Source organism: Hesperophylax consimilis, chromosome 30 (assembly GCF_061612785.1).
Source record: "Hesperophylax consimilis isolate HC1 chromosome 30, BYU_Hcon_1.0, whole genome shotgun sequence".
Lineage (NCBI taxonomy): Eukaryota > Metazoa > Arthropoda > Insecta > Trichoptera > Limnephilidae > Hesperophylax > Hesperophylax consimilis.
The window spans coordinates 4,067,300-4,079,336 of record NC_142865.1 but is presented as its reverse complement, the minus strand read 5'-3'; the positions used below and the strand labels follow the sequence as shown (position 1 = coordinate 4,079,336).

Sequence of the window (12,037 nt, the reverse complement as noted above, 5' to 3'; positions counted from 1 at the left end):
AAATACAGCGATTTGACTGGTTTACAAAAATATAACTTCCATTTAGCAATAGTTTTGAAATAAGTCTTTTACGTAATCCACAAAATTAAGCTTAAATTTAAGTTAATTTTAAATATATCGACATCACCTAAGTATTGGTTTCCCATAGTGTGAAACCGTTGTATTGGGCGTTAAATAAATAAATAAATTAAATAAAAATAAATATTATCGTTACGAGTTCATCCGAATTGATTAAATATGTATATGATCGTTACGAGTTCATCCGAATTAATTAAATATGTATATTATCGTTACGAGTTCGTACAAATGAATAAAATATGTATATGATCGTTACGAGTTCATCCGAATTAATTAGATCAGTATATTATCGTTACGAGTTCATCCGAATGAATTAAATATGTATATTATCTTTACGAGTTCATCCGAATTAATTAAATCAGTATATTATCGTTACGAGTTCATCCGAATGAATTAAATATGTGTATTATCGTTTTTTTATTTATTTATTTAACGCCCAGAGGGCTTTTACATGTAGGTGGTACAATTTTAATGACAGACAGTTATGAAAAATGAGAAAGAAATAGTAAAAATAAAATGAAATTAAAAAATAATAAATGCAAGAAACAAAATTAAAAATAACAAGAAGATAAATTAAAAAATACAGCGATTTGACTGGTTTACAAAAATATAACTTCCATTTAGCAATAGTGTTGAAATAAGTCTTTTACGTAATCCACAAAATTAAGCTTAAATTTAAGTTAATTTTAAATATATCGACATCACCTAAGTATTGGTTTCCCATAGTGTGAAACCGTTGTATTGGGCGTTAAATAAATAAATAAATTAAATAAAAATAAATATTATCGTTACGAGTTCATCCGAATTAATTAAATATGTATATGATCGTTACGAGTTCATCCGAATTAATTAAATATGTATATTATCGTTACGAGTTCGTCCAAATGAATAAAATATGTATATTATCGTTACGAGTTCATCCGAATTAATTAAATATGTATATTATCGTTACGAGTTCATCCGAATTGATTAAATATGTATATTATCTTTTTTGTATTTCTTTGGCATTCACTATGTAACAATTTCTAGACATTATTTGTTATTTAATGAGTTTTATTATTCACAATGTACATTTGTTACTTATAAATTTTATTAATTAGCGATCGGTTTCGACACGTTCGTGTCATTAAACTAGCTATTTTAAAACTAAATTATTTTTTTTTCGAAGCAACAAATGTACATTGTGAATAATAAAACTCATTAAAAAACAAAAAATGTATATTATCGTTACGAGTGCATCCGAATTAATTAAAATGTGAGCTTCGAGCGAACCCCCGTTATCAGAGTATTGTTCCGCCTTGACAAACTTTGTTTGTGTCCCATCTGTATTATAAATGACACTTTCTAGTAATTGTCCGTTCAGTGCCCGATAACAGTCCCGAAAAGAAAACTTCCAACATAGTTATTATTCCTTCTACGTTCGAATCTCCAATATACATTTATTGGTTACTTGAAGGAAACGGAATTTGTTTTCCGTGCTGCGTATTCAACTTATTTATATTTTGTTTTGGTGTCTCGAAATTCGTTGAAAAACTAACAATGCAATTTAATTTAACTAATGGGTTTCGTGTCGAAGAAAATTATTTCACAAATTACATAGAACACTTTTCGCATATGAATCGATGTTTATTCAAGCGAGTATGATAATATTTTGACCTGAAGGTTTCGCAACGTCGCAGAATTTTTTTTCTTTCTGTTACACCTCACAAGAGCGCTCTGGTCTAAACAGTTTAAACACAGGGTACTAAATCACCTGAGTGAAATCGATAACTTTCAATATCGAATCGATAGGCATAACTACCGATGATTTTATACCGATTTTGTTGGTAGCCAAACCGATATTGATAACGCAATAAATCAGAAAAAGAAACGGTTACATCTAGAACTCGAAACCTATTAACTTAGCTAATGGGACCCTATCTTCCCTTAAAGAACGACCGTCACCAAGATGTTTATTTGATGAAACGTATTTTATATTTAATTTAATATGTCAATAAATTGACATATATATCTATTGCATATCGGTTGCCTAGCAAATTTTAGTCCAGGGTATGATTAATTAATAATTAAAAAAAAAAAATTTAAACATTGCACCGGTTTGATTATTATAAAAACTCTATACCAATCGAAAGTATGAAACCCATAGAATATGCAAACGTTAGGTTGCCTACTATTTTCCGGTCACAACTCTCAGGTTGCCATGTATAAACAGGTAAATCGAAAAAGCATTTTGCACCGGTCTGATTATTCAATAAAAATTATATGAAATTAAAGATTATTTCATTATGAACACGATGGTATAATGTTGCCTGCTAAAAATCAGTCCCAAATTCCGGTTGTCGAATTTTGAAAACTAAAACTTTTTGAAAACTAGCCGGGAATTCTCGTGTGCGACTGAGAGGTCCCAACCAACCATCCCGTGCGATAGAAGAGGACAAAGCATAGCAGCTGTCCGTCCATTAAAACAAAGAGAGTGCGCATGCTATTTGTTCTTGAAAATGAAAAATTCAAGAACAAATAGCATGCGCACTCTTTTTGTTTTAATCAAGGGATCCTATACTAATCATACTACGAATAAAAACTACTAACATTATCTTCGTTTTTATCACCGCACATTTTTATTGGCAACTATCTTTAAGTGTACTTTTGAAAATTTGCAGCAAAGACGAGCAGTAGCTGACTCAATATTTATACACATAATTTTAAACAATGACATTGACTGTACTGAAATTCTGTCGCTTATTAACTTTAACATACCTTTGAGACGTACACGACATACAGTGCTATTCCACACGCTAAATTATAAAACAAATGTAGCATCTAATTCGACAATTAACCGAGCTCTTCATACTCTAAATAATATTTGTCTTAACTCTAACATTGACATTTTTTCGGATTCACTGCCCAAATTCAAACGTGGCATCATGTCAATAATTTAAACTATTCAATGCACATACATACAGACACACACAAACAAACACTCACACATACATTACACACGTCACACGCACACCTATAAACTACACACGTTACCTGGTAATTAAGGAATAAACATACCACTTAGCAGACATTACAAGGAAACATATCATAGGTACCCAACATGAAATATCTTATTCCTGTATATTGTTTCATCTCTGTAAATCATGTACTGTTTGTTTCTATAGTATAAAATAATAAAAAATGTATTATTGCAAGATTCAACCCGAACTAAATGCAATCTAGACAGCGTCTTTATATCCACACATTATAGAAAAAAAAATATAAAAATACTTTTATAATGTATTGACGCCCTGGTCAGATCTGTCCTTTGGATGCCTGAAGGGTTAATAAGATGGGGGTGGTAAGGCTGTAAGTGTTTCAGAACCTTTTTTGAATTCCTGCTAACCTTGAATTTAACGATTCAAAGTTATTTAAAATTGTTCTTAAAATAAGTCTAATAGTTTTGTTTTGTTGTCCTTAGGAAGACATGGTATGTCTGTCTTGCACGGCCACGGGCGAGCGAGTCTGCCTCGCCGCCGAAGGGTTCGGCAACAGGCACTGCTTTTTGGAAAACATCGCTGACAAGAATGTGCCACCAGATCTGTCGCAGTGCGTGTTCGTCATCGAACAGGTAAAAAACTTTACTTTTTAATCACATTTGTTTTATTTTAATATTAACTTCACAGATGAGACGAAAATTATGAAAATCCTTTTTGGGATATTTTTTGGAAGGATTTATTGAGAAAATAAAGGAGTGAACCTGTGTCTTGAAGATATCCGTGTTGCAGGAGAGAGAAAACACAGAAGATAGCAACTTATTCCACATTCGAGCTGATTGACAAAACATCAGTTTATTTTATTTTAATTTTATTTGGGATACCAACAGTTTAAATTAATAACAGCATAATAATAATTGAGTTACAATAATTAAACCATTTACAGGTTTCCACATAGGTATTGTATACAAGTGTAGTGATTCCGAGATATTTACTAATGAACATTACATTTAGACAAGTTATTTGGGGGGGAATAGGGAGGGATTTTACTGACAAAAAATTATACTGTTAGAATAATTACACATATACGGAATTACATAAGAGGCAAGAAATCCCGAGGCAAGAAAATCATTCAGAGATATTTAAAATTTTCAATACTTTTATAAGTGTTATAGGGTTACAGTGACGGCCGCTGTTCCCAACTTTTTAATCGTTATCTAAGTTCAAATCTTTTTTTTTGCTCAGCCAAGCGATTTTTAAGCATTTTGTAGGGAACGTTCGATTTGCGTTGTTCCCAATCATTTTATCTTTGAAAATCTTAAGTAGCCCCACACACTACCGCAAATTACCATAGACAATAAAATGACATCAAATTAAAAACTTTCTATGTTAAATTAATATTAAATAGTTAATTATTGTAGCTCGTATTAATACACATTACTTCTTTTAAATACCGTTATTCATAAACTGGTATTTCATATTTTTTAAACTAACGTATATAATATATTAAAAATAAAGTGACAACTTGAAGGTGATGCCACAATCGGGACTTCCCATTTGATTTGGCAGATCGACGTAAGTTTTTTCTCCGTGCGACAGCAAAACAAACCCAAACAAACCTTAAAATGGAGATCAAAGCAAAGCGCGCGAAGAACTTCACACAAAATGATAATGACAAATGCAACACAAAAAACTGAAAGGAGCGCGACTGTCGATTGTCAGAGTGACATTTGATCATTGATTCGCGGTATTTTTTCACTCTGTCGACACTTTTTGTAACTAGTTTTTTCCTTACATATTGCTTATGGCTAATCTAACTGTCCGGCTGGCTTAGACTAAGCGGCTTGCTTAAGCAATTATTGTGTGTTGGAATTACGTAGTGCAGTGGTGATTCGCTTAGAATTTGATTATTAGGATTGGGAACAGCGGCCGTAAAAATATAAAATAAAATATTTTCTTGTAGGTATGTCTTTGATTGAATGAAAACTATTATAGTATTCTTGTTTACAATGAAAACTTTAGGAACATAGCTAATGAAAAAACGTCATTTTTAGCTGATCGTTTTGTTGACCTTGAAATTTGCAGCAGAACCTTTAATAGTATTGCATAGATAAACGATCTCAGAAGATACTTAAGTGTAATTTCTCACATTCATAATTTACTTATGACGTCACGTGTTCGTTACTGTGAGAAAATTATGAAACATTTGTAAAAATGTCAAAATAAAGTAACAAAATATTCGATTTTGGAAACAATTCAAACCTTTTTTACCCGATTTAGGATTCGTAGACTGTTGATGGACTGTTGACTCCAAATATTTAGGGCAAGCGATTCTGACCTCATTCTTCATATAGTTCCTTTGCACATAAGGGTTAAAATCGCTTAAAAAAAACTTGGATTATAGTATGGGGGACACCAGTGTCCCGACCACAGTTGACAGGTTAAGAGGAAGCTACGAGCCAAAAATGTATATATTCTTGGTATACCTTATATTGTAGGTAATAAGAATTAAAATCGCTTGACAAACGAAGTCTAGAAACGTTCGATTTCAAACACAAAACTGGTTTTTATTTATTTTGTAAATAATTTTATAAGAAAGCAAAAAAGTGAATCAAGTGAAACTGTCACAAATAATCTTAGTTACAATACTGTATTTTTTAAAATTAGTTTCCTTTACGCGTTCATACATTTCTATTGAAAAAATATTATTTTTAGTAGTTTACATTTATATTGTTTACTGAGTAATTTATTTTTTTATTTGTATTCTACTCAAGCGAAACGATAGGAAAACCTTCAATTTATCTAAGGCATATTTTTTGGTATTCATAATGTACACCAATTCGTTATAAAGATTAATCAAAATAGTGATTTAGAATTGCTTCGCCTAGTGATTAAATTGAGTACGATTGTAAAAATGGCTACTTATTCGTAATTAGATTTAATTTCCGAGGACTAAAACAGTGAAACTAAAATCCGAGTTGACACAATCAAATCACAGAAATGGAGACGCCCATTTCACCTCCCCGCTCCGCGCAACTTCATTTGTTCCACTCACCTTGATGGTCTGACTAAATATGCGATTTTCATGCAGTTTTTCAATGATTATAAACATTTATTATTATTTATTTTAGGCATTGTCAGTACGAGCTCTACAGGAATTGGTTACTGCAGCCGGGTCTGAATCGGTAAGTTAAATTTAAAGCATTAGTTATGTTTCCATAAATAATATGATTTTTGTTTCTGTAATACAAAATATGAGTAAGTCAAATAGCAAAGAATAATGTGCTTCAGTTTTATAAGAATGGAGAGAAGATTCAATTCATTCAAAGCACAATTTTTAATTTAACTAAAATGATAACTTTTAAAATCTCCAGATTTTTTTAAAATCACATTTAAATCAAATTAAAATTGGTCAATATCTTTACGGACTTAAAATTTTAAAGTCCTCAATTTTATTGTGATTTTTTAAAAATCTTTGAAAACTATTTAAGGTTAAACGTAACGTACGTTATGCAGTTATTTAAATAATTTTAAAATACACCTTTTGCAAGTTGTGCTTTAAATATTATTATTTAATACGAATTATTTTTTTGCGCCCGTACAGATGTAATAATACGAATATGAATAAATAGTTTTGTTGGATTATAAACTAAATTCCTTTAAGAAAACCATATAAATTCAATATAGGATTGAATCACAGATACAATGTTGTATTTGTATGCCTTTCTTGAAAGAATTGAGTTTTTTTACGGACAAAACTGTTCATTCATATGTTCATATTGCTTATGTACGAACGCAAACAAATAATAAGTCTAAATATTTTGTTCAAATATGGCATTAATTAATTTATTTTATTAAAATACGCTTTCTGCAAGGTATTGCTTTACAATATTAAGACAACTTATTTGTTTGCACCCGTACATACACAAGATGTAATAAACAGTTTTGTCCGTAAAAAAAAAACTCAATTCTTTCAAGAAAGGCATACAAATACAATATTAGATTGTATTTTAATGCATTTATGGAAAGAATTGATCGTTTTAAACCAGAGGTTCCCAAAGTATATCAAAGTATATCGACCCCCAGGGGTCGATATCGGCTTGCTATTGGTCGATATTGGTCAGCGAGAAAAATGTTTGGGGGTCCACGAGATTCAAATGGGGGGTACATACAAGCGGACCCCCATTTACCTCAAGTCAACATTTAGGAGTTCCGTAAATGACACAATTGACATAACACAAATATAATAGACTGAGAAATTACTTATTATCTTTGTTTTTTTTTTTTATATTTCGTAAAGTTGTTAATTGAGGTATATAAATAGAGTCTACGTTCCTTTTGTCGTCAGAATTAATATATTCAAGCAAAACATTGCACATTGGAAGCCGCGAATTTTCCTAGTTCCCCAACTTGTTTTTGAAAAACGTCCAGGGTAATAATGACGTTCAACATTTAAATGTACTTCACACAGACTTCAAAACTAAGTTTGAGGACATTTTGACTATGGAAATGGAACGTTGAAGAATCGGATATCATGTGACAAGAAGAACTGACCGGAATAAGCACTGACAAAGAACTTAAGGGGCAGTTCTGTAGGGCCAGCTACAGAAATAAATTCCCGTTGCTTATCCTGCTTCATTTTCATTTGGTGTAATACCTCACAAGGGTGCCCCTGTTTGCACAATTAAAGACAGAGCAACTATACCGCCAACCGGTTGTTGGACAGGCAAGGGAAGGGAATCTTTTTACGAAAAAAATAAATGATTATCACATGGGACTAGTTTTAGGAAAATTCAATATTCGCAGGCAGGGAATCTACGGGGCAAAAAAGTTTGGGAACCTCTGTTTTAAACGAACACAACTATTTATTAATATTCATATTGCGTGTGTACTGGCGCGAACAAATAAATTGTAAAGTATTAAATATTACGATTTGAGGTTTTACTTATTCAGTTATTCCAAAAAATAAAATATTCACCATAAACTTGCAGAAAAAGTCAATAGATGCCACACATTAAAATAAAAATAAGATATATTTATCTGAAGACACTGCCTAGATTGCATTTAGTTCAGGTTGAATCTTGCGATCATACATAAAGATAGCTGCCAATAAAAATGTACGGTATTAAAAATGAAGATAATATTGGTTGTTCTTATTCGAAGTATGATACAGTTAAATATGACCGAAGGAGATAGGGTCCCATTAGCTCAGTTGGCAGAGCAGTGCCCCGGCAAGGCAAGGGTCATAGGTTCGAGTCCCAGATGTGACCGTATCTTTTTCTGATTTTTCTGTTTCAATTAATCGTTTAGGAATCGCTATGTTGTCTTCAATAATTAAATATATCAATTAACGCCAACTATGAAAACGTATAATATAACGAGCGTCGCGTTTAACCTTAAAGCAAAACTTGAAGAATGTGTATTTTTGTAAAATAATTCATTTAGCGCCATCTATGAACGCTTATATTAAAGTACGTTACGCTTACTCTTAAAAAACACTAACTACTTTTTTTACGATCAACTGAATTCTGACATAACCGTGTTTTCTTCAGGGCAGTGTAGTAAAAATATAACATTGAAATATAATTTATTGTAGAATGATATAAACAAAAAAATAGTGCTTTAAATATTGCTTGATTTTTTATTCAGTCGAAACAATTTAAAAAATATATTTTTGCTTTCCTACCCTTAAGAAAAAAAAATTTAATTTTATTTATTTAAATTGTCAATATTTTAGATATGTATGTAGATTAGTTGTTTAACATTATAACGGCCCGGTATATCAGTTGATTTTAATCTCGGCTTGGTTTTAATGTCGAGCTTAGCGCGGCTTGGGACATAATCCGTATTTAAGCCTAGATATCACCAGTATTACACGGATTGTCTATGATCTTAATATAGGAACGTGTTTCTTTTTTCTTTGTAAAACGGTTGAGGTGAGTGGTATATCTTTGCTTTTTACTGTCATCGAGAGATCACTACTGTGAACGACGGCAGTTTGTTTCACGAACCTAAAATATTTTTAGTTGGGTTGATTTTTTGATAAGGGTAACTTAAATCAACATGGTGCTATATGCGAGGATACTAAATAAACTTTATGGAGTAAAAACTTTTAAAATGTCATTTTACGTATATTTCAGTAAAAAATAAGTAATAAATTATTTACGTAAAATTTTTAAATTATTACATGATTAAAGAGGGAACTATTCTGTGGCTTATCAAAGCATGAGCGGCAGATTTACCCGGCTTAAGCCACCACATACCCAATTTCTACCGATTTATAACAAGTTTCACTTTAACTCTTTAAGTTTTTAAGTTCCAAAAAAAATATATGTTATTTTTGAAGATAATATCTATACATTTGTTGTGTCGAAACGTTAATTATATGAAATTCCTTCGATAGAAAAAATCGCAAAGTAAGCTCCGAAAATTCTTTAAAACACGTTTTGTTCTGTTATTTAATATGTTATAGGTATGAAAAAATTCACAGTGTATCTTTAAACGCAACTAAAGAATTTGACGAGAGGTTTTTGTTCTATTTTAAGCGAGTCGTGTTTTATTAAATATTTTCACAATTTTCGCTCAATTATTATCGTTGACGCTCCATAGTAAGCGTTCAAAAGGAAGAAAGGTGGTTTGAAATGGAGATATTTTAGTAAAAAAATGTGCCTAATTTGCATTTAAAGATACACTGAGATTTTTTCATACTTATAATATGTTAAATAACAGATAAAAAAGTGTTTTTAATACATTTCAAAGCACACTTTCTATTTTTTTTTCTATAGAGGGAATTTTATATAATTACCGTTTTGTCTCTTCAAATGTATAGATCTTATCTTAAAAAATAACATATGTGTTTTTTAGTAACTTAAAACTTACAGTGTTTAAGAGAAATTTGTTATAAATCGGTAAAAATTGGGAATGCGTGGGATTAAATTTGAGCGAGGAATGTAGCGTATAGCGAGGATATGGACTGACTGATATACCGGGCATACATGGACGAGATGTGAATTTAAATATATGTATAGTTAGTATGAATCATGATTAATGTTAGAAAGCCTTTGTCCGTGATGTTAACACCTCATTATCTGTTTTATGTTCACAGTTAGTACATCAGGACAAGCGGCACAAAAATACTGAAACGCTTCAAAATGCAATATTTTCATAATTTTTATTTTATATTTAATATTAATTTTTTCTAATTCGAAAATTTTAAAAATTAAAAAAAAATTTGGGCGGTCTTTTTCGAAAAAAATTTTTTATCTTGGATTTGCAGAAAAAATACCAAACCAAACTGAATATTTAAAAAATTAAAATATATAGAAAATATCTAGTAGGTTACAGGATTGAGATTTTTAAATTTTTTTTTGGAATACTACCCTGTTGGGCAGCGTCGTGAGGCGGGTTAAAGTAGGGGCTGTAGAAAAGATTTATTATGCTGGTCTTGAAGAGTGCCGATTGTATGAAGGAGGAAAAACAGTTGCTGGTAGCTCGTTCCAAATACGATTCGGCTTACAAAAAAACGAGTCAAAGAAACAATCCGTTCTCATTAAGTCAACGTCAACTGTGAACGGGTGTTCTGCTACGTGTACCGATGCACCTTGGGTCAATACTGCTAGCTCCGTTAAAATACCTGTAGAACAGACTCAGCACGACTATATTGCGTGCATTAGAGATAGCAATCGGTCACAGAATCAAGTATTAATATAATTTTTTTCAGTTGATAATGAAAGAATTTTTTTAAATTAGTAGATAAAAAAAGTTTTTGGGTCTGCTATAAAATTTAACAAAGTTTTTTTTTTACGCTCCACACACCAGGCTTTAGAGCCTGACATTAGTGTCATCTTTGGGGATGCTGTGTGCAGTAAAGCATTTAAAATAGATTTGAAGCGTTTCAGTTATTTCTGTTTCACAAAGTTTTTAACCCTTTACAATCCAATGGTAAGCATTTTAACCACCTGAACGTTGTGGTATAAATGCCCACCACCATATTTTAAAGGCTTTAATAATATAATATTTTAACGCTTTTATTTTTCTGATAAATCATGCCGCTTATTTATGCTAATAACGGAACATTACAGAAACATTAAGTAATGTATATTTTTGTTATTTATATGTGCTCCCATATATTTTATGTTAAACACAAAAATTTACATATTTCCATCTATAATCAAGAAGATTGGGTAAACTATCCAAATGAATTTAATACCTGAAATCATAATTCATAATTTACAACATTTTTATAAATATTTGTAAAAATTTTTTTCAAAATTTATTTTTACAGGGCGAAGGGACTCTAGTAAGTATAACGAGACCCCTTTTGATTTTAATTTGAAGCTTTAATTTTCTTAAATATAATAATAGGTTAAAAGTAACGTAAGTTATAATTTACACGTTCATAGATGGCGTTATTTTATTAAAATACACTTTTTACAAGTTATGGTTTAAAATATTAAAACGAATAATTTTTTGCACCCGTACATGCTCAATATGAATATGAATCAATAGTTTTGTCCGTAAAAAAACTCAATCCTTTCAAGGAAGGCATACAAATGCAATATTGTATCGATGATTCAATACAATATTGTATTTTTATGCCTTTCTTTCAAGAATTTAGTTATTATACGGACAAAACAATTTATTAACATTCAAATTGAGTACGTACAGGCGCAAACTAATAATTTTTCTTAAGGTTAAACGCAACGCTCGTTGTATTCTACGTGTTCACAGATGGCGTTAATTAATTATTTTTTTTTTAAATACGCTTTTGCAAGGTATTGATTTACAATATTAAGACAAATTATTTGTTTGCGCCCTCATATACGCAATATGAATATGAATAAATAGTTTTGTCCATATAAAAACTCAATTCTATCGAGAAAGGCATAAAAATACAATATTGGATTGAATCATCGGTAAAATATTGTATTTGTGTGCCTTTCTCGAAAGAATTAAGTCTTTAAACGAACAAAACTATTGATTCA

At 30.8% G+C, this 12,037-nt stretch overlaps 1 protein-coding gene across 15 annotated transcripts in view; it reads left to right on the top strand.

The window, feature by feature from the left end:
* RyR (Ryanodine receptor) overlaps positions 1–12,037 on the top strand; it is a 298,251-nt gene that overhangs the window by 90,948 nt on the left and 195,266 nt on the right. For 9 of the 15 annotated variants that reach the window (XM_089649716.1, XM_089649706.1, XM_089649705.1 and 6 more), the window contains exons 3-5: positions 3,539–3,688; positions 6,185–6,238; positions 11,338–11,352. In XM_089649716.1, coding sequence (XP_089505842.1) covers positions 3,539–3,688; positions 6,185–6,238; positions 11,338–11,352 — 219 coding nt within the window. The remainder of the gene's footprint in view (positions 1–3,538; positions 3,689–6,184; positions 6,239–11,337; positions 11,353–12,037) is intronic. The other 6 variants (XM_089649715.1, XM_089649711.1, XM_089649709.1 and 3 more) reach the window with 1 other exon arrangement.